At 36.7% G+C, this 24,421-nt stretch overlaps 1 protein-coding gene across 1 annotated transcript in view; it reads left to right on the top strand.

Annotated features, from left to right (window-relative positions):
- The window catches only part of MAP2K5 (mitogen-activated protein kinase kinase 5), a 358,912-nt gene that overhangs the window by 54,479 nt on the left and 280,012 nt on the right, over positions 1 to 24,421 (top strand). The window contains exons 4-8 of the mRNA XM_007957397.2: positions 1,426 to 1,495; positions 5,832 to 5,872; positions 6,780 to 6,847; positions 12,959 to 13,007; positions 21,366 to 21,430. Coding sequence (XP_007955588.2) covers positions 1,426 to 1,495; positions 5,832 to 5,872; positions 6,780 to 6,847; positions 12,959 to 13,007; positions 21,366 to 21,430 — 293 coding nt within the window. The remainder of the gene's footprint in view (positions 1 to 1,425; positions 1,496 to 5,831; positions 5,873 to 6,779; positions 6,848 to 12,958; positions 13,008 to 21,365; positions 21,431 to 24,421) is intronic.

The raw sequence follows: 24,421 nt of genomic DNA, 5'->3' as shown, positions 1-24,421 counted from the left end.
GCCCCTGGAGAGGAGGCTACACTTACATCATTCTATTGCTACCAAATATCCTCTTCTATTTTATGTGTTATTAGGACAAAATGTCTTAACTTGTTATCTTGTGATTCCCAAGATGATGTAAAATTTTATAGCTTGCCTTTATTAAAAATAACTTGATCTTTTAATAATTTTAATGTACAGAAGAGCAATAGAAAGATATACATGTGTATCTCTTCTGAAAAGAATCTTTTGTAGAATGTCAAATAATGACACTCAAGGAGAAATTTCCTGAAAATATGGTAGTTAAATAATAGACACATGTTTTTAATGTGGAAACAGTGAAGATTAAAGGGGAGTTGTGCTCCATGGTAGCCCCTCAGAACACAAAATCGTCTGTTTTCATCATCAGTATTTTTGCACCAAGAGTATCACTTTGTTGTTTTCAAGTATTAAAAGAAGTGAGAGCCCAGGAGTCATTTTCAAGTTAGATAGACGTATGCTTACCAGTTAGCGTATTAAGGAACATGGGAATCAGACTCTAATACAACCTACTAGAATGCTTTGTGTTATGGAGGAGCATAAAAGCCTGTTCACTTTGTTGTTGTTGTTATTTGCCCTCGCGTTGGACCTGACTCATAGTGATCCCTCCCACCTTGGGTTTCCAAGACATTATCACTATGGAAGTAGATTGCTCAACCTTCCTTCCAAGGAGTGGCTGGTGAGTTTGAACCTCCAGCCTTCTGGTTAGCAGTCAAGTGCCTTAGGCACTATGCTACCAGAGCACCTGCCTATTCACTTAGACGTTTATTTTGGGGGCTCAGAATTTTACAGTGAAATTTGGTCTGTACTAAAGTGTTTATAAGACTAAAACTTAAAAAGTATGTTTTATGTTGGTTTGCTTAAAGCTACCTTTTTATCATATTAATCTTGTCATCTTTGGATAACTCATATCTTGTTTGCTAATTCAACTGTCTCTTTGATTTAGATTTCCACTTTCTGTGTATTTTATTCACAAATGTCAATAATGTTTGATTACCTAACTGGTGTGTAGATCAACACCCATGTGAACCTTCTTCATTTTGGTTTGCAAACTCCAGGAGGAAAAAAAATGGGGCAATTTGAACATTTTCCACTAAAATACATTTTGTGTCACTAGTAATACGTATCAGTTTCAAAATACTTCTAGAGATCAAATTCTAACTTAAAATCTTAATCAACATTTTTACTATTAAAGATAAATGGCAGTCTGGGGAACTACATTTTACTGGACTTTTAATCTTGAGTATTCACAATAGACATTTTGATGTGCAAATAGGGCAAAAGTATTCTCAAGGCTGATATGTGTATACCAGCAATTTAAAAAGTACTATGAATTAAACAACCCATAAGTATCTGTTCCAGTATTCATACATTACTGAGTAATCTCTTTCTATAATCTCTTTGCAGTATTATTCCACAGTAATGGAACAACAAGTAAATGGACAGTTAATAGAGCCTCTGCAGATATTTCCGAGAGGTAATGTTGAACAAATTCTAATCAACAATGATTATTTCAGCAAACTGTTTCATCAACAGTTATGTTTTCCAAAGGTTTAAATGCACATAGCATGATGTTTAGCTCTTAATTTGAAAAAACAAAAGAAGTATTCATTATCGTGGGGATTACAGGCTATATTATAGTTATGGCAGATAAAATATCTAATTTACTAGAGTAAATTAAACTAACTAGATTGTTGTTTTGTTTGTGAAGTACATACTTACATTCGTTTAAAGAACTCTTTGGGGGGTCCACATGGTTTCTAAACCAAGGCAAATGAATGCCTTTAGTTCTGGATATTTATAAATTGTGATTCATGGTGATGACCAAAGTTGCTATTGAGGAGAAAACTTCCAGCTCAAGAATTACAGAGATTTACAGAGGAATTGTAGGAGAGAAATTTTGGTGGAATGTTCGGCACTCAGTATTTGCGAGTGGCGTTTTTGAAATAAAGGATTATCTTCGTAATTGAAAATTTGATTGCTAAGTCTCTAAAACTTTGAGGAGATAGGGTATATCTTGGTGAATCACTTGGTGAAATAATTACCTTTTAGGCACTAGACTTGTATCAGATATGATTGTTTAACCGTGTATAGTCGTTCCCTCAAAATTGGAATAACAGTGAAAAAGAACAGTTTAATTATGTGAATCCATTAAGTCTTTCACCTGTTACTCATTGCCCCACTTGGAATCCATGTTTTTTTAACTGATGGAACAGATAAGGAAATTCTCTAAGTAACTCTTCTTGAAATAACTTAATTGAAATAATTAAAAGTTAAACTTACCTTCCTTAACTGATACTGTACAAATAATCATAGTATGAGTTTTCCAATTAAACATTCTAGACTTTCATTACCTGTTAACTCTCTGAAGTTTGAAAGGCTCAATTAACCAGTAGGTTCTTATTCATACTGATAAAGTCTCCAAAGACCAGTTCAGGAGGAGATCTGGGTTCAAGAGTAAAGCAGGCTCTTGTAGCTTTTGCTCAAGTGGCAGGATTGTGAATGCTTATTACATTTTAATAACACTAATTAAAGTGTTTAGTAAATAATAGCAAAAGATCCATTCAGAGGTCAATGATAACAGTATATCTGAAATAAAGATTATGAATAATCGAATTCTGTTCACCTGAAGACTAAAGACCAAAAAAGAAAAAGAAGTATTGTTATTTCTGTGTATCAGGCCATTAGCCAAGATGAGGATGAAGATTTTTTTTAATGTTCAGAGAATTTGGGCAGGTTTCAAAATTGTTTCCCCAATAGAAATACTTTAAAAAAAAAAAAAACCAAGCTGAAAATTCCTCTTAATTGCTTCAGTACTGGCTGACATTATAGTTTTGTTACAGTAAACACTAGTACAGTATCCTGGGGTATTGTATTTCCAATGCTATGGGTCTTCATTTTCATTTTCAGTAAAGTATTTACTTCTCTTTATTCACAATATTTTCAAGTTCTGTTTGTTTTCTTTCATTTTGTGAACAGTCTCTTTTATGCTCCCTGTCCATACCAGGTGTCCCCTCCCATGATACTAACAACCATTTTTAAGCTTCTCTGTTCAGACACTAATACTGCTTTATGTGGCATCATTTCTAATTCTTCTAGCAATTCTGACTGTTAGGTATTATTATTTCCATTTTATAGATGAGAATACTGAAGTTTAGAGAGGTTAAGTAACTTCAGAGTCACATAGCTTATAAGTGATTAATACACTCTTTGAGTGAGAATTTTTTTGAAATTATAATTTGCGTAAAGTAGAAGGGAATTAAGTTAAAGTATTAATAGAATGTGCATAGGGGTAGCTTGTAGGAGTTGGTAGGGGTGAGGAGAAGGTAACTCAGAAGAAGAAAATACATGGAATGTGTCACCTAGTCCTAGCACAGAACCTACTACACCAAAAAGACAGAAACTAACCCACTGCCATCGAGTCAATTCCGACTGATAGCGACCCTACAGGACAGAGTAGAACTGCCTCGTAGGGTTTCCAAGGCTATAAATCTTTATAGGAGCAGACTGCCACGTCTATCTCCAGTGGAATGGCTGGTGGGTTTGAACCACTGATCTTTTGGTTAGCAGCCGAATGCTTTAACTGCTATACCACCAGAGCTCCTTCACAGAACATACTAGGCCCCATTAAATGTTTGTCTATTAAATATAGTCCTTCCTAGGCAAATGTACATTTTTCAAAATACGGAAAATTCAGTCTCCCGAACTCTATGTTTTTTTGCATGATATAGTGTAACTCTTTCTAGTTCTTTTATAGTCTTTTTTTTTTTTTTCCTGCTCCTTATCTGTTTATCTAAATAAGTACAATTAGAATATACATGATTTAGGTATATTACCTGGGTCTGTCTAGTTGATGAGATCCCTGGGTGGTACAAACAGTTTGTGCTCGGCTGTAGTCAAAAGGTTGGAGCAGCACTGCTCAGCAGTACTGTGGAATAAAGACCTGGTGATCTGCTTCTGTGAAGATCACAGCCAAGAAATCCCTGTGGAGCTCCATTTTACTCTATAAGACACAGAGTTGGCATGAATTGGAATCAACATGGTTAGAGGCCTCAGAACTTCAATTCCATGGTCAGGTCCCATGTTAAATCTATAGCAAGTGGGAAGGGCAGGAGAAAACGATTCTTTTCTAACATCAGATGTTCTCATTCCAAGTAGCATAATTGCCTTGATCCTCCCTGTAAATAAAAGGTAACTTAAATATTGTAAGTGTGAAAATTTACTAACTTTACAGTAATTTTTGATTCTCTAACTGTGATAAAAGTAACTGTGATAAAAGTGAGGTTACTGGGTTTTTTGAGTGCTGTTTTGATTTCCAGTCATAAAGGTTCAAGAAGCCAGTTGAGTGAGGCAGATGTTAACGTTGGAGATGAAAATGAATGCCTGTCTCTGAGCCCTTGGTTAAGCACCAAACCCACTTCTGTTGAGTTGATTCTGACTCATAGTGATCCAACAGGACAGAGAACAACTGCCCCATAGGGTTTCCAAGGCTATAAATGTTTACAGAAGCAGACTGCCCATATCTTTCTCCCGTGGAGTGGCTGGTGGGTTAGAACCACCAATTTACTGTTAGCAAACAAGTGCTTAACCGCTGCACCACCAGTTACTCTAATCCCTTGGATAGCCACTCTCTTATTGAATGAAGTTTATGAATGCATTGTTTACTTCAGTGGAAAGTTGTCTTAGGAAATACTGATGGTCCCTCAAGGACTAGGCATCAAATGTATGTGACTGTTATTTTGTTCAAAAGGTTAATTTCCATTTTAAAGGAAGAAGATTCAAAGTCTCAATTATAATTTATTTAAGAAAAGATAAAGACTCTTTATTAAAGTTTAGATATATTTTCTAGGAAAATAGCATAATAAATTTAAATATACTTGAAATATATAAAATTATAGCAACTGATGTACTTTGTAATTATGTCCCATGTCATCTTATTAATAAACTACTCTATTTGTTGTCAGAAAGAGAGGAAAAATACAGGTACTTCTGAGAAAGGAGGGAAAAAAAAAAAGAAATCCATCCTACTCCAAACAATCAATCAAAATTGATGACCCCTTAACATACAATTTGTAGGGCACTGTAGTTTTCAAATGGAGGCAGTCTGTAACATGGGCAGGAAGCTTTTATATTTTTAACATGTGATGAAGAAGCATTTACTGAATTGGAAAAGTACAAACGTATAATTCAAGATGGTGTCAGGAAAAAAATATTTTTCCTGCCACTTCTTTTACCTTTAGACTTCAATATTACCTAAATAAGAGCAGGTGTTAAGATTTAGAAGAAATGTAGTGAATTAGTTGTATCTGTTTTAATTTACTGCTCATCATTGTACAAACTTTTCTTCAGATTTGAATGTTCCATCTTAAGATCATTGGTAGTATTTTGACATAAAAAGACCCTTTCCTAACTTTTCTTCCCCACCAAAAAAGAAAAAAAACACTCTAGGTATTTCAAAGGAGTTAAGTATTAGCAGATACACAATGTAATAGAGTGAGGGGAAGATTGTAGAAATTTGAATTATGATAGGAATCTAATCATTTTATTTCAGTTAACTTGATTTTTATATGTTTTAAGCAGAAATTGGAATTTATATGAGGCAGTGTCAGAAAGCTCTTTGCATTTATAAATGCTCACTCCTGCAAGTTAAAAACCCTGGTTCATAATTCCCACTTTGGGTCTTGGGAGCCACTTTTCAATCATTTCTCTCTGCTAATTTTGGTGTCACCCTCATTTCTTTTTAAACGATTCATTTTGAGCAAATTTGTAAATGGCCCTGATGTGTTCTACAATTTAGTCAATTACTGTTTCAGCCTGCAAGCCTCCTGGGGAACGGAACATACATGGCCTGAAGGTACGAATTTCAATAATTGTTTCAGTAAAGTTAGATGGATTTGTAATGCTGTGTTCCACTTATTGAAATGTCAAATAAAACTGCACTTTCTCAAGCTCTGACAAGCGATTCTTTTTTTTTTTTTTTTAAAGTAGGAGGAGGAGGGGATCCATCTGTAGTATTTTCTCAATATGTGTATATATTTGGATATAGGAATTTTGGTATTGTATTTTTTTTATTTGGAATTGCTTTGTTGGTCAGTTTCTTCAGGATTACCCTAGGTACTGGTCTTCCACAAAGATTTATTGGAGTGAGAACATAGACTTCATTTCATTGATTAATTAAGCACATAAGCATATTACACACAGAATACTCCCCTCTTCTTTTGACATGTTTATACTAGACACATATATCTATTTAATGTCTTTTCATTGTTCTGCGTACTTTAAACTCTGGGTTTCTGCTTAATGCTTCATGTTTGAAAGAAAAGATGGCTATTGTATTAGTCTCAACCACTTTATAATTCATTATTTGAGCCTCATTTTTCAGTGAGTAAAAAACATTCTCCTGTATTCTGCTTGGTTTTAGAGATAGAAGGCTATGATAAGTTGAGGTTCATGATTAGACCCTGGATATATTCTTAATGTATTTTTGAGCATACTGTTTTTGTGTGTGTTCTTCAACAGTTAATTAAAAAACTTTCTCCTGTGTGTCTCTCCTTTTTCAGCACTGTTTAAGTATTTGAACAATGAGAGGAATAGAGAATTATTAATGTACAGGTTATATGGTTCTGTAACCTATATACCGAGGGCCTGTTTAGCAACAAGCTAATTAACCTTCATAGTGAAATGAGAAATTTGTGACAAATTATAGGTTAATTAGAACTGTGTCCTCAGAACACAAGACTGATCAAGATTCTTTCTTGTAGGTGAATACCCGGGCCGGAGCCTCCCAACATGGCAGCCCAGCAGTCTCAGATTCACTGCCAAGCAATAGGTGAGAACAAGCAAGTGAATAGTGCCCTAAGCATGATTATGTACAAAGTTGGGAGTGGAATGGAGAAGATGCTTATGGGAAGATGACTCTTTTCTATAAGACCAAAAATAATGTGTATATGGCTTAGAAGGAATTTGACTGGCTAGATAACTGTAGTTAGACACTGACTAAAGAGAAAGGATCTACTGTATAATATAGAAAGATGAAGTCAGACATGTTCGACTATTAATTTTGGTATGTGGAATGGTTTTCCTTTATAGTCTCTAAATTATACAGAAACTTCAGTGCCTTTAACTGTTTCATAGGATCTCTGGTAGCATAGTGCCTAACGCACTTGACTGCTAACCAGAAGGCTGGTGGTTCAAACCCACCAGCCACTCCTTGGAAGGAAGGTTGGGCAATCTACTTCCGTAGTGATACTGCCTCGGAAACCCAAGGAGGGGTCGCTATGAGTCAAGTCTGACTGGACGGCACATAACAACAACAACAACAACTGTTTCATGCCTTGATGATCTGGTTGGAAATTGTGTAGTACTGATTATTTTTTTCTTACCCATCTTTTGGCAGTGTTTCTGCCAACTGGCATCTTCACCAGAAAGAGGCAAGGAAAGAGTACAGTGGTGAAATTCCATTCAATCTACCATGTTCCTCATTAGTATCTTTGGTTGTATAGGAGATTGAAGCTATTTCAGAAGAAAAGTATTTTCATTAATTCATGCTGACATCACCCCATACTGCAATGGATACTGATAACAGAGTCTCAGAGTCTTTTTCAAAGTGTTCCTTCTCCAAGTCCTAAGGCTATGTAACTTACTTCAAGGGTATCATGGCCCCAAAGTAGGAGAGACCTACTTAAGGCAATAGAACACCAGGTCTTTTTGGTCATACATTCAGTTATTCAGCCAGTAAACATCATGTCAGTGTACTTGCAGATGATACTTTAAAGGTGATTGTTCCATACGTGCATATTTGTCTTGGTGGCTAAAAAGCTAACATCAAGCCACAAAACCCTTCCAGGGTTTTTCTGGATTTAGGGTTGTTGCCAGCTGAGCCTTTTATTGACTTGGTTCTTTTGCCAAAGGGGCTTAACTGTAGGTAATTTAAAGTCTTTCCTTCTGACTCTCTCTTAACTCCCATCTCTTCTCCAAAAGCCACTTCTTTGAATGCTGTATTATGGTATCAGTGTATTCACCCACTAGCTTTCCTGCAATGAATACATTGCTCTTAAAGTGTGTTTCCTTCTTAAACAATTCATTCTGTCTTAAAACACAGACAGTTTAGTTATTCACCAGTGGATCATCTGCCTGGTGGTCTTGAGAGGCAGTTCTTTCAGCTCTCACTGAAGAGCTTGCTCTGCCAGGCAATGCTGTCCAGCTTCTCTGTTCATGCTTGTTGGGCATGTGAGCCATGGCCCAGAAGAGTGGAGTCTTAGGGTTGAGGGTCACTTGTTACACTCAGCTCAAAGAAGGCAAGGCATTTAATTATTAGCACTGCTTCCAGAGAAGGTGTTATCTAGACAGATTGGCCTTGAGCCTTGAGAAAGAACAAGGACTTGCCCTGGTCTTTCAGATGAAATTTCCTCATGGTATCAAGAACAAGATAGAGTTGAAAAGAGGGCGTGGTAGAGAAGCAGGATCATTTTTCAGTTCTCTCAGATTTGGGTTTAATAACATAAAGGAATTAATTTTGTTTTTTAAAAAATATCATGTATATTCATGGACTATTGTAAAATTTGGACAGAAATGCAGAGATCATCTGATCCAGTGGTTCTTAGCCTTTTGCCTGCAGCATTTTCCCTCAAGGATATTGTGATATTGCAGTCTCTTCAACAGTAATGATAGTTTGCTCTAGTAGTGATTCCTGTTATGGAAGGAATGTAATTTGAAAAAGTCCTGTAGGTGATTTTAATATACTGCCTCAGCGTCGTATGTCCTGTGCCCATGTTGATAATTAATCAACAAATATTTATTGAGCCCCTCTTATCCTTGAGGTATTGTCCTACACACTGGAAATAAAGTGGTGAACAAGGCAGACATGGTCCTTATCCTCTGGAGCTTCCTATCTAATGGGAGCACAGACCAAACAAAAATGAGTATACAAACAGTTACACTTAATGTTAGTGATATTCAGGAACTCAGCAGAATGTAAAGAAAGAGAACGCATTACAAGGCAGAAGTATGTTTAGATTGGGTGTTCAAGGAAGGCTCTCTGGGGAAAGTGACATTTCTCTCTAGACTTGAAGGATGAGAAGGGTCTTGCCACATCAAGATCCAGGGGAGGGCATTTCACACAGAGGCAGGAGCAGTGAAAGTGCTGAGCTTGAAAAAGAGCTCAGGGTGTTTGTAAGAAGGCCAGTTTGGCTGGAGCACAGGGAGGGTGTGGTGTTGGGAGAAGGTTTGGGGATAGGAGGGAAAAGATGGTAGACAAGGACCAGATTATATGGGGCCTTATAGGCCCAGCAGTATTTGAATTTCCTTCTTAGTGTAGTGGTAAGCCCTTGGAGGGCTTTGGATAGGCTATAAAATAAACCAAACTCACTGTCATCGAGTCAGATACGATTCATAGCGACCCCCTCCTTGGGTTTCCGAGGCAGTATCTTTACAGAAGTAGATTGCTCAGTCTTCTTTATGAGGAGTGGCTGGTGGGTTTGAACCACCAGCCTTCTGGTTAGCAGTCAAATGCCTTAGGTACTACGCCACCAGAGCTCCTGCTTGGCACATAGGAGATAGTAAATAAATAGTTGAATGATGAATGTCTCTTAATCCCATTAAGTCTTATCTCTGAATTAAATTCTTCCAACTCATTCAGCTTTTCTGATATGACATTATTTCTTGTTTTTTCACCTTTGTATTCATCTTTGGATCTTTCATTTCCTCAATGTCCCTCTTAAAGTTCATGCTCCAGTTAAGTTATAGTCAAGTCACTGTTACCATACAGATAAACAAAACATTGAGTAAACTGAAGCACAAAGAAATTTCTAGGATACAAAATATTTTTTTACCAGATCAAGTTGGTAACCAAATACTGGCATAAAGAGTGAAATTGGTTTTTCTTTTGTTGCTATCAAAGCATGAGTTGTTCTTTGCATTAAGTAAATGACTGTTTTTTAAACTGAATTTACTAATCCTCATGGTATTCTTAGGCCATAATTACTGAATTTGGTCCCATTGCCAAAGCAAGGTTCTTCCTAAACCTCTTGGCTTTCTCTTTCTCTGAAATTGGGATGATTGAACTTTCTGTCTTTCTACTTCTGGCATTAGGAAGATTGATGAAGCTCTATTAAGAAGTAATATTTTGTTTCTTGGATGGAAGATGTTTTGTAAATGCAATGAATCAAAATGTTATTATTTCAAGTTGTATGACATAATGGAATATCTATGGAGAATCATTGTCTGGGCATTGTTAGGTTGTATCTGTCTTTATAATAATTGCAAATACCGAATTGGAAGTCATCTGTGGGAACACTAGATTTAGATGTTTCCCAGGAAAAAAGTATGTGTGTGTGTGTGTGTGTGTGTGTGTGTGTGTGTGAAGGAGAAAAAGAAAGGGAGACCAACTTTGAGCAAGCTCTGTACTTTAGATTCCTCTGTAAATTGGGGTAATAACTATATCTCACAGGTTGATTGTGCTGATTAAATTTGGAATAGTATTTAGCATAGTGCCTGGCACATAGTCATCATTAAATGAATGGCAACTGCTATCACTGTTTTTTTAATGAGGCCGACTTTAGGTAGATGTGCATGTGCCATTTCAGTGCCTGCATTTTCAGACTTGAGAGGACATTATGAAAATCTAGAACTCTTGGTTGAGAACACATTTTATAAAATCTGGGCAAGTAGGGACTGAGGCAGTTGACCATAGCAGAAATTTAAGATGTCTTTAGAAAAAAGAACAATTTAATTTGAAATGATGAGGTGGTCAAACTTGAAGTCTGAGATTTTCTCAAATATAACTTATTAAAGGTACCAAATGGAATGTGTGTGTTTATGTGTCTATGTATTTCATATTGGTGCTCAATACTTTTGCTTTCTGATATTTTTACCATCTTTATGTCTTACTGAGTTACTGCAACCAGCACCATATAATTACAGACAGAACAACCATCACCATTTATTGAGAACTTAACACATGCCAGGTCACTGGACTAGGTTCAGGTATGGGAGAGGGATAGAATATATAGAGAGGTGTGTAAAATGTGTCTGAATCTCAGGGAGCTCCTGGTCTTAGAGAAAGAAAGATAACTGTAACACAAGGGAAGAGAGTAAATTTGGTAGATAGGTTAAAGGGTAGAGTAGGTAGATTAAGATAAAATTAGCAAAGTTTAAATTTCAAATCAGACAATTTAAGGGGAAAGAGTATGGTTTTACATGCCACTCTAAAAGCCTGGTGGATATGATCAGTTGTAACTAACTCATCATAATTCCAGAAGGGCTTCAGAACTTCAGAACTTGGCCATACCTCTTTCTTTAAGAAGGACTTTCCTTAAACTCATCCACACAAATGTTTAAATAGCCATATACATCCAGAGAAGAACATTTTAATATTCCCTAGATAGCCCTAGGAGCTGGGTCTCATACCTTCAGGACAGGAAAGAGAAGGCAGGTAGTATTTATTTAGTACTATATACAACAGGGAGCTCTAGTAGTGTAGTGCCTAAGGCATTTGACTGCTAACCAGAAGGCTGGTGGTTCAAACCCACCAGCCACTCCTCGGAAAGAAGGTTGGGCAATCTACTTCCATAGTGATGCTGCCTCAGAAACCCAAGGAGGGGTTGCTATGAGTTGGATCTGAGTCGATGGCAGTGAGTGTTTTTTAGAGATACAACTGAGCTCTGGTGACACAGTGTGTAAGGTATTTGACTGCTCACCAGAAGGCTGGCAGTTCAAACTCACCAGCTCCTCTGCAGGAGGAAGATGAGGCAATCTATATCCATAAGGATTTAGAGCCTTGGAAACCCGATGAGAGTTGCTATGAGTCAGCATCAACTTAATAGTAATAGGTTTTTTTTTTCTTTTTTTGGTTTTATGTACAAGTAAAGGTTCCTACTATGTGCAAGAGGAGTTCTGGTGGCCTGATGCCTAAGTCATTAGACAGGTAACTAGAAGGCTGGCAGTTCAAAACCCACCAGCCACTCCTCGGAAAGAAGGTTGGGCAAACTACTTTCGTAGTGATACCACCTTGGAAACCCAAGGAGGGGTTGCTATGAGTCGGATCCGACTCATGGCAGTGTGTTTGGTTTTGGTTTGACTGTGTGCAAGACAAAGTCCCTTGGTGGTGCAGATAGTTTGAGCTCGATTACTAACGTGAAGATTGGCAGTTCAAACCCACACAGCATTGTCACAGAACAAAGGCCTGGTGATCTGTTTCCATCAAGATTATAGTCAAGAACACCCTGCAGAGCAGTTCTACTCTGTGGCACATGGGGTTCTCATGAATTGGACTCTGCTCAACGGCAATGGGTTATGTACATGAAATATGTCATATTTTGTTTTCCTGGTCACCCCAGGAAGTTGATATTGTTCTCCCATTTTATTGAGAGAGGAAATTGAGGTTCAGAGAGAATAAATAACTTGCTCCAGATCACTAGACGTCTAGTGAGTACCAGAATTTATTTCTGCTACAATATTTGCTTCCCATGAAGCTGAATTGTAACTCTAAATTATAATAATTCAAGACCGGAATACAGACCATCTATTTTTTATCTTTTGAAAGTCTGTGATCTTTATTTGTTATTTTAATACTTTGTGTTTAGAAGATGACAGAGTCTACCCACTGAAAGGCTACCCAAAGGCAGCAAAACTGGAGGTCTTAAACTAAAAGATATTAATCTGACAAAAAAAAGTCACTGAAGTACTCCCATAAAATATTCTAGCTACATTTTGACTGTAAGCTGCTTTATTGTTTTAGATTACCAGTGGGGTTTCAGTCCCTTTAATTGATACATTGACATTTGGCCAGTTCCTTTCAAAAACATTTTATACAAGGAGAAGGATATAAAAAGTATAGTCCATACCTATACCTAAAAGCAAAAATGTGTTTTACTCTGGAATTTTCAGTGGTGTTCAGGTATCAGATGATCTTGTAACTAAAAATTGTATGTTCTGTTTTCAGCTTAAAAAAGTCTTCTGCTGAACTGAAAAAAATATTAGCCAATGGCCAGGTAAGTGTCATTACATGTTAAGATTTTCACATAGCAGTAACTTGTTACTGTCCATTTTTCCTATTCATAAACTTATTAAACAGATAAAGAGTCTGTGAATTTCTTCTTGTCATAAATGAACTACGTGGCTTAATTTGATTGGCAGAGCAATTTACAGCACGTTTTTCAAACTGTGCTAATGGATTTCACTCCCAGCAGATTGAAGTACCATGCACACACCCTGCTGCCTTCTTAGTTTTAAAAGAAGTTTATCAGTTCTGAACAAGTGTGTCAACCCATGGGTTGTAGAAATGGCCCTGAACTCTGAGGTGACTGTTTCTTTCATTATCTTTGGGGAGAAAAGGAAAAATTGGTACTTTCTTACCTTAGCTCCTTCTTTTGTCCTGAAACTAACAGTGGCTTTTTAGGGGAGCAGAATAATAGCAGACCTAGGGCATTTAAAATTCCTGGGCTTCAGGAGACCTTGATTTGCCTTGTCAACTGGCCATCTAAAGCTGAATGACCTAACCCAGCCAGAAAGGGACAAACGGGCCAGCAGGCCAGTTATTTCTTAACTAATTTTGATCCAAGTAAGTAAATGGACACAGCTGAAATAGTATAGTGATTTTAAACATACACTGGTAAATTAAGCCACCTACAGGAGCCTCAATTCCTCAATAGCAACATAAATGTGTTTTAATGTTTGTGATAGTGGAAGCCCTTTGATAGCCTTGGAGGCAGGCTCCTGTCCATTGCGATCAAGCCTGCCTATTAGGCTCTATTGACTGAGACATCTGTGTCACTGCAAATAAAAGACTCTTATTGATTTTCTTAACTGCTGTTCACTTCCCGTCCATGTTTCGAAGGCTGAAATCTTAATTATCTCAGATGCTTATTCAGTGCCTTCACACACTGACCTCTCCAAGCCTCATTGGCATTTCATGAATCAAGTACTTGTAGTGGAGCATGTGAAGAAGACAGAGCTGGGTCCTCATGCTTGTCCTTTAATATCACCTGTAACATTGTGGCCTAATAGATGTGCATGCCTTCAGATGGTGACTGTACGGTAGTGCTTCTGGGAATCTTGCTCATTTAGCACATAATCTTTTGAATACAGGTTAAAAAGAATTGTTGGTCTGGTTCTGACATCTGCTAATCAGCCAGAGTGGGTAGATTCTAGTCTTTTATGTACAGCTAAGGAGAATCTGGCATTCTATCTATAATCTTGATGGTTTCCAAATTTTAGTTAGTAATTGTGTAATATTTTTAACTTTAATCAACCAGAGGCTTGTTTAGATGGAGGTTCACATGTGTGTCCCCCTGTGCCCTATATGTGTCCAGAACCAGTAGGAAATAAAACCTACCTAAAAGCAGAAATATTGAGACTAAGATATTTATGGATCTTCAACAAGCTTATATTCTAGTTACTAGCTATAATTTATGTACAAGTTACTTCTGTTCCTCAGCTAGAAAAAATATTTCCAAATTGGCATACATTAAGAAGCTTTAACTACATTTGTTCAACCTAGACAATGGAAAATAACCTGTCATAGATTCCTCTTTGAAAAATGAAAAACATCAGTTTATTCCCAGGGCTGAAAAAAATGAGCATTCTGGAATGTTCCCAATGTTTTGACAATGAACCTAGGACCATAAATGTCTTAGTGGTCTCAGTTATAAGGTCCTCTGCGGTGGAAGATTGTCATAGCAGTGATTTTTGACACTTAAAGACTATGTATTATTTTCCCTTAGGAATATGATAATCTCACATGAAACAGTAAGGCATTTTCCTTCTTTTAAGGGTTAGCCTTTATTATATTTATTTTCTCTCACCAAAGTAAACAAAGCACACCTTTGGAAACTTTTAAAATACCTCCTTCCTTTACTTGTTCCTCAATTCCTTGGTGCTATTGGGTAACTAAACAGTGAGCAAAATTGCATTGCAGTGAGGTAATGTGCTTCGTTGTGGGCGTCAATAAATATCCGGGCTGAACACTGACACCACTGGATATGGAAGATGTAAGTCACATTTAACGATACTTTAACACTTGAGCATAGTTTTTTTATATTTGTGGTTTATGCTCTCAAGCATTAATAATGATTTGCCTTTCCACTAGCCTCCACTTAGATTTAATAAGGCATTCATATTAATCATTAAAAGAAAGGGACATGATTCTTCAAGATAATCAAATATTGACAGGTTAGAAATAGCTTTCTGCCTGGGTTCATTGATATAGGTTATGTGATATAAATATTTATTTCTTTTCTGTCACTCAGAGTAAATGCCACCAATTGATTCAGCATTGATATAGTGTCAACAGTTCATAAGAAACATTTGACTGGCTTGTGTTTTCCGATTAGTCTCTGCTCTATAAAGTGGGATTTACTAAATCTCTCCAATTGTGTGCTCATAGAGTGTGACTGCTTTCTGAAACCATTATTGCTTCGATTTGTGAAGCAAAGCTCTAGTGATAGGACTAGTTTCTGTCAAACCTTTACATATAAAATAAGGATTAATTGAGCATTTTTATTTTAATGATTTATAAGCGATAGGTACTGATTCTTCCTAAGACAGGCAGACAATAAACAAAGAATGTTTTCTTTGCTGATCCATAATTGAATTCCCTTTCATTTTTCCCACTAATTCCATTAATATATTAAATCAAGCACTTTTTGAAAAGTTTTAGTCTTTGGAATAGGCATTATTTTCCTGCTGTCTCTTTATGATGGAGGAGCCCATTTTTCCACTTAAAAAAAAAAAAAAATCATAAGGTATTGTTGGTATGTTTTATTGAGAACTGTAAATCAGTATCACTGATGTGTTTTTCCCCTGCTTCAGTTCTAGTGCAGTACCATGTGTTTAACATTGGCCCTTGATTTGAATCTGATAAGAAATAGCCCAAAGGGTCACTTTAAAGGATTTAAAAAAGTGTACTGTTACTCCAAGAGTGTGTGACTTTGACTTCTGCTTCTCTGATCTTGTTTTTCCTCTTTTGGTTTTTAAGATTCGGTAGGAGAGGGTGACAGTATTTCTCTATTGCTGATAGATCAAGTGTAAATGTACTGAGAATTCACAAATCTCAAACAATTCTAATCCTGCTGCAGCTTTGGTTGTTATTTCTAAAATTCAAATACATTTAGAAAAACTTTTTGGTTGGCAGGGGGAGGGAGAAAAGGAAAGAAAAATAAGTGTCCTGTCATAAAACCAAGTTCAAAAACTACTCATCTCCAGTCCGTACGAAAACGAAAACATAAGTGAGACTGTGTTATATAAGTTCAAACTACATGACACCCCTTCTCTGCTCACACAGGCACACCCTTTCCTCCCTACGGGTCCTCGTGTCTGCATTTCTTCCATGGCTCCTGACTCTTTCAACAGGAGCAGAGCCCAATGCCAATCATTTCGCCCAGGTCATTTTCTGTCTTGGAAGTTGACATGTAATTGTGACTTCCCTGGCTTTCTCTTCCTCCTCCCCCACATCTGTTATTCCATCTTTCTCTTCTTTTGAGTCAAAACAAGGAAACTGAAATATAAAGCTTAAAATTATCTGATATCTTCATTGAACACTGTATTGTGTAATTCTTTTTTCAATTTCTCTTTTTAAAAACAATGTGATGACTAAAAAAATAACTTTTAACTTTTTTGTGGCCTTCAGTAGATTGTTTTCCTTCCTATGAGCCAGTGGCCATTGATAGAGAGTCTGTTTCCCCATGACTAACACCTGAATAAACTGCTAAGATGTACCAAAAAACTAGGTTTAGTCTTGACTAGTTGTGATTGACTAGCTACATGACCTAAGTAATTTGGCCTAAATAGTCTTAAAATGCTGTAAAATTCTGTGATTTTTATGATATTTGATCTGAGCTAGAATATTTAATCTCATACCCTGTAGGCTTAATAATTCTACATTTTTATCGTAATGAACACCATTCTGTGCTTCATTTTGGAAAATTGAATTAATTATGCTTATCTGAACTAAAAAGGCAGAGATATTATTAGCTGTTTGTTGATCTCTTTAATGACTTTTTTCATAGTTAAGATCAATTAAAATAACACGTGATCAGAGAGAGGAAATTCTCAAAATGCTTCTAGTGATCGGTTTGTGAGCTTGGTTCTTTTTTCTAAAAAATTTTAACCTGAATAATATTTGTAAACTATATACAAATTAGAAAATTTAAAAAACAAAACAAAACCCTGATATTCTTTAATTAAAAAAAAAAAAAAATCAGTCAGTTCATAGATCTGGCCTATTAAAACTTTAATAGAAAGATAATGTATAGAAACACATTATCTAGTTTTTTTTTAAGTGATAACATTTTAGAAGTTGTTCTTGAAAGCCATTTTTATTTTAATTGGATTCTTAAATTCTTCTTATAATCTGAGGAATTCCAATTTTCTTTCTTGATTTTTTTTCCATCCTTGAATTTGCTTATAGTGTTTACATACACACAGACACACACAAGTGCAGACACACAGACAAATCCAACTGTGACCGTCAGCCTGTTCCCTGACTATTTTGGATGCCCACCATTCCACGAAGGAGCCCTGTTGGCACAGTGGTTAAGCACTCAGCTGCTAACCAAAAGATTGACAGTTCAAACCAACCAGCCGCTCTGTAGGGGAAAGATGTGACAGCCTGCTTCTGTAAAGATTTACAGCCTTGGAAACCCCGTGGGGCAGTTCTGCTCTGTAGGGTTGCTATGAGTTGGAATCTAATCAACAGCAATGGGTTTGGTTTCTTTTGGTTTTACCATTCCAGGTTAGGTTGGAGTGATGAGAATATTGGGTAGGTAGCTGCTCTACTTCATTTTTCATCCTAGTAGCTATTGGGGTAAATAGACTACAGCATCGAGATTATAATAGTTAAAGGTGCTCAGAGACATGCCATACCTACCCTTTTGCCTTTTCTTCCTCCAAAACACCACAAAATCAAAATCCATCACAATAAATGGAGAAAAGATTGAAGTTGTCAAAGATTTCATAATACTTGCTTCCACAATCAACACCAATGGAAGCAGCAGTCAAGAAATCAGACATTGTATTGCACTGGGCAATCTGCCACAGAAATCCTTTTTAAAGTGCCGAAGAGCAAAAATGTCTCTTTGAAGACTAAGGTGCACCTAACCCAAGCCATGGGAGCTCTGATGGCATAGTGCCTAAGGCATTTGATTGCTAACCAGAAGGTTGGCCATGGTGTTTTCAAGTGCCTCATACACATGTGAAAGCTGTGATGTGAACACATGTGAACAATGATTAAGGAAGATCAAAGAAGAGTTGATGCTTTTGAGTTGTGGTGCTAGAGAAGAATACTGAAAGTACCATGGCCTGCCAGAGAAACAAACAAATCTGCCCAGGAAGAAGTGCAGCCGGAATGCTCTTGGAAATGAGAATGGCCAGACTTCGTCTCACCTACTTTGGTCATGTTGTCAGAAGGGACCTTTCCCTGGAGAAGGATATCATGCTTGGTAAGGTGGAGGGTGAGCAAAAAAGGGGAAGACCCGTAACAAGATGGAGTGACACAGTATCTGCAGTGATGGGCTCAGGTATAGCAAGGATTGTGAGGCTGGTGCAGCACTGGGCAGTGTTTTGTTTTTTGTACATAGGGTCCCTATGAGTCAGGGCAGACTTGATGGCACCTAACAACAACAACAAGCCTATGTCTGTGTTATTATTGTAGTGTATGGTATCATTATGCTTTGATGTGGATGTTTTCCTGACAGGAAACTACTGGTTTCTTTTACTTAGGGCCTTACCTCTCTCTTACCTGGCTGGGGAGCAGGTAGGCAGGGGAGGATTACTCAATAAGCAAGGTACTCACAGGCTTACTAATCCATAGTGAACAGTTTCATATCAAAGATGTAGTGAAACTTTTCACTACACATTAATAACTAAGCACAAGTAAGACAGTGCTTACCTTGCATACTGGCTACTCTGGCTCTGTCAGGACTGTAATTGGAAAAGAGGCTTTGATTCTGTAGGACAGTGTTGTGGGTTTGGGAGAGAGAAAGAAGCAGAATCTTTGATACAGGGGAAAATGTCAATTTATTCACTACAGATTACTAAGTTAGCACAAGTAAGTTCATGCTTACCTTGCTTGTTGGGCTGTCTGGCACTTCAGGTAGGGCTTGTAGATCCTGATGGTGTGGTGGAGGGCACATGACCATAGACTGTGACCCCTCCAGGACAGACCCTAGAATTTAGAATAGCTGTATCAGGCTTATCAAATCTCAGGGCCTCTAATTCAGAATTTGTGGATTTGAGTGAGTGACATTTCTCTTTCCTAGAAATTTACTTCGAGCCAAGATGAGGGTGTAGGTTGTTAGGCAAGTTAATGGTACAAATTAGGTGTTGGAGGCATGTTTAGACTACCTAGAGAAAAGTTTTAAAGCAATTAGCCTATTTGTACTTGCCAACAGATGCTGCTATTAACGTATCCTGCATATCCATTGATCAAAATAAACCAAATAGTAACTCTGCTGGTTTAGCAATCCTGGTCCCTTCATGTGCTGCTTTTCTTCATGCTGTTTTAAAATTTATGTTTGTCTTTATCACTTTTTGGTTCAAAATAATGAGGTTTTCTTTATGCCACATCTTTATAAAAAGGTTAAAATATATATATATGTATATATGTATATGTGTGTGTATATATATTGTTGTTGTTGTTGTGTGCCATCGAGTCAGCCCTGACTCATAGCGACCCCTCCTTGGGTTTCTGAGGCAGTATCACTACGGAAGTAGGATTGCCCAACCTTCCTTCCGAGGAGTGGCTGGTGGGTTAGCAGGCAAGTGTCTTAGCCACTATGCTACCAGAGCTCCTGTGTATATATATATATATATATATATATATATATATATATATATTTCCATACTAGTAATATAAAGATAGTGAAGAACAGAATTTCCCTCAAATAGGAAAATAGTTGCCTATTTTTCTGACTTGTCTATTATTTCTCCACTGACCCTAAATATAGTAATTAGCTGATTGTAAATTGCATCAATCAGATTGTACTATAGTTAAATTGGGTGCTGAATTGGCCTTTACACATTAATCTGTCAATATCCTTTTTAAGGATTGGCAAAATGGTTTAGAAAGGAAGCTGTTTCTATTACCTGCATGGTACTCCTAATTATCAGAGCTCTCTGAAGCTTCAACCTCAGAAATGTATAAAAGAAAAATATTTCCCTTGATAAATGAAGCCTTTATGCAATTGGTAGAAGTTTAGAGTAGAGCCAAATATTTAAAGCTTTACTATAATGTTCTAAAAGCAAACTGTTTTTTTCAGGTGATACTGAATTAAAAACTCCATCCATTTTCTGCCCGAGCAAGGCAGTGCAATTCCCTGGAAATTGATTTTTTTTTTTTTTTTCAGGGCTTACTATGGCTTTCCCCAAGCTTTTGCTATGTGGAAAATAGTACCTGTATTGAATCCACTTAGTGAATAAACTTGGCAGTTAATTTTTAAGCAACTGGATCAGTTTGTAGAAAATTATTGAATGCATCAAATAGAATCTGACTAGTATTAAAATCATTTGATAAATATATATTCAGGGAGTTCTTTAAAATTCTAAAACATTATTTTTGGGGGCACTAAACTAATTCACTTACTATTCATGGTATAAATGAAAGTAGTCCTTGTAGTATAATAGGTTTTATAAGACTCATGGAAAACATGAATGCATTTTTCAATTACAAAAATGACTTTAGTTTATAAAAATTACATGTCTATATATTTCCCTTTATGCATTATAATATTTGGCTATGTAAATTTTAAAGTATATTGATTTGGTACACTTCCATCAGCATAATACGATTTCTACCCAATTATGGCTGTGTACTAATTCATCATTTGCAAAAAAAAGCTAAAACTTGCATTAGGAAAATCACAAACATTATTCAGTTAATTTGTTAAATGTTAATTACAGGGTCATCTCAGGAGTTTCCAGTGTTGATTTATTTATACATCGTTCATTAGGTTACTTGGTGTGTGTCTATGTCTGTGTGTTATCTTTCCAGGTTTGACTTTGGTTATGTGTGATGCTGTTTGGCATTGGTCGTATGCAGTAGTGGAGACTGTTTTCTTATTGGTATCTCTGACCTGACCCTTTTGAGCTATGTTATATCATTCCATTTTGACACCTTTTATCAAACTTTAATGAAATGACCCAGGCAAACAAATTGTCATTAAACTTTCCATCACTTTGTCCCTTGGTATCGTCTTTTATAAATTGGACAGCAAATGTTGTATTGATCTTCTCGTTCTTGCAGCTGAACTTGAAATGACCCAGACTGCTTGTTGTTTATGGCCCAGAGTTGCTTTTCCTTGACATTTCCATCCACAGCATGACACCTTTTTTGTTTTTCTTTCTTTCTTGTGGAGATGAATGAACAAGACATACGGTATCGAGATACCCTTGGCCATGGCAACGGAGGCACAGTCTACAAGTGAGTAGTTCATTTTGTTTAAACTTTCTGTCCAGTCTTGCCAGTTGCTGGGTTTCAAGTTTAAAAGATACACAAGTTCTTCATGGCAAATATTTTTAAATGACCACCAGCGCTTAGACTTTATTTTCACATTTGAACTGCAAAATTCTCCAAGGCATCTATTTTCTCAGGAATTGCTTGGAAAAGTGCATTTATATTGCCTTTTTAATATTTCTGAGTCTGAATCTCTCCTGGGTGAGCAGTTAATAGTCCACCATAAGCAAGTGAACCTTTAACTGGCCTGAAGTTTAGTACATTTTTTCCTTCGCTCTTTAACACCATTATTTTTTTTACTTGCTAGCACCCTTTGCTAGTCCCCTGCCTGTTTACAGCTATGCCCACTGGAAGTCAAACCTTATAAATACCATTGCTTTGCCCTGTGTTGACACTATAAGTTATTAAAAAGCCTTCTTCCTGTTGTATTTCCTTCTCTCCTCACCCTACTCCCCTGAGAGAATTTCTACACATTGATGAATATGTTAAGTTATAAAGTTCTCCCAAATTCCAGTTGCAGTGATCTTACCCTAAAGGAGTATTCATTTTCATATTAAAAAATGCTAACAGTAAAAAATAGTTCTCTCGACAGGGAAGTCTTTCTCATGCAGTAGTGCAAAGTTTAAACTACATAATGTCATATCTGGTACTTAATAGTCTGCAATGGTGTATGAAAAATATTCCACTAGGAATTAAAAAATCCATACTCTGTAAGAAAGCCCTGAGGGAGTAATAAAGCTTTCCTCCAGAGAGCTGTTTTCCATATATACACTAACCCTGCATCCCATTATGACTGTATTTTTACGTTGGATATTTTAACATTGACAGTAATATATATTTTCAAAGTTCTAGTTTATTTTCTAGTTGGTTACTAACATTCCTAGATCCTTAAGTTCTTACTAACCACGTGAACACAGATAAAAATTGCCCTGTGATCATAAAATGTCACATTCTAAAAACTCAGAACATCTCCACACATAAGCAGCCTCTATGTAGAACTAGATTTCTCAGAGTTAGGAGCTTCTGCAGAATCAGCTAGTTCTCGTCACCTATCCAGGGCTGTCAGTCCTCTCTACAAATAGAGTGAGGGTCTCAGTCTTTTCTCCCAAATCTAGTCCTGTAAGTAGTTCACACATTTGGATTTTTTTTTTTCCTTTAGATGACTGTTGTGAATAGTTGTTCTGAAAGTTAATGGATAATAACATATCATGATCGTTGGGCCTTAAAGCTACTATTCTCCTTCCCTGTTCATACTGGCATTCCTTCCCATGTAGTCCCCATTATGCCATAAATAGCACCTCTTGGTCTCATTCTTCTCCTTCTTACCCTTATCTGGCTTTAATTTTTACCCTGTTCTGAAGTTCTTGAGTTCAGATACCCTTAGAAGGTTGGAAGAAAGAAGAAGGAACATAGGTACCTCAATTTGTTTTCCTTTAATTCCCTGAAGGGAACTGCTTTATAAAAAAACAAACAGACAAACTGCTTTCAAAGCCTCACCTTTTCTTCTTACTGCTCTTATGCTGATTGCCAAATGTAAGAAAACAGGAAAGATTTCTAGAAACTCTTTGGATTATTTTTTACTGGATTAAAATAGAATCAACAGACTCTTGATATACTTCTAACCTGTGTTATTTCACCAAATGTTTAATACTCAAACATGTTTATATTTTTAAATTGAAGATCTATTGTGAATTTACTCTCCTGGCTTATTTTACAAAGGAGAAAACATAACTCTGCCAGTCCCCAGCAAATAATCTTTACTAAAGATAAGGTCCTAGATGTTAAAATTTTAATAGTTTATCTTGGCATGTTGCCTAATCAAAAGAAGGGTATACAGGAGACTGGAAATAACATGGTCTTCCCCCAAGGAAAATTCACAACATAAAATTGTTAATGTTCTTAGCTAAGAAGTATAGCTAGAACTTCACCTTTCATGAGGGCCACCAGAATGTCCAAGAGAACATTCTCTCCCATGTCCTTAGTTTGCTCCAGTATTACGGTGACGTTAGCAGCTTATCCTAAGAGTTTGTTTAGCTGCTGTCGTTAATGTTCTACATAAATGTAAAGATTTAATATGTTCTTGACAGTGGTTGCTTACAAATGGTGAATGCAGTATCCTGATCATTTTAGTACTTTGTGTAGTAAATATCTTCCAAAAAGGAGAAATATCATTTATGTTGTTGCTTGTATGATTCTTAATGGTAAAGAATGTGAAATCTTCAAGTTGCGTAACTACTTGCCATTGATCATTGGCCTTCATTTCAGACTGGGCTTCAACTTGTATTGTTGTTATAACCCTGGCTTTTCAACAAAGAAATGCTATAATCTCTAAGAAATGAGAATCCATTTTACTAAAGTCTCTATAAAACTAAGTGTTTGATGTGTTATGATTGAGTTTCTCCTACACTAAGTTTACCTTAATGGTGCTGACTATAAGAATTGTAGTTTTTCAAACAAAATGATTATATTACAGGCTATGCTACATAAACTAGATGAAGAAAATATTGAAAAATCCACTCATTGGTAACAAAATTGCCTAATGGGCCTGTTTAGTTTTTTCCTTATAAAGTGTAATAAAGCTAATAAATGCAAAGCAAAAATTTAATACTTTAGTCTTATTTGCTCTACTTGATAGGATGTTGTGAATTTCAAGGGATATGAATTAGTGTGTAACTGTTATATATATATATGCACACATACATACATAAATGTGTGTGTGTGTGTGTGTGTGTATATATATATATGTTGTTGTTGTTGTTAAGTGCCGTCGAGTCGTTTCCGACTCATAGCAACCCCATGCACAGCAGAATGAAACACTGCCCCATCCCGCGCCAGCCCCACAATCCATGCTATACTCGAGCCCATCGTCGCAGCCACTGTATCAATCCATCTCCCTGAAGGCCTCCCCCTCTTTCGTCGACCCTCCACCCTACCAAGCATGACATCCTTCTCCAGGGA

Source organism: Orycteropus afer, unplaced genomic scaffold (genome assembly GCF_000298275.1).
Source record: "Orycteropus afer afer isolate SDZICR_OR568_19922 unplaced genomic scaffold, OryAfe1.0 scaffold00015, whole genome shotgun sequence".
In the NCBI taxonomy this organism is placed as follows: Eukaryota; Metazoa; Chordata; class Mammalia; order Tubulidentata; family Orycteropodidae; genus Orycteropus; species Orycteropus afer.
This window is presented reverse-complemented; position numbering and strand designations above follow the sequence as displayed.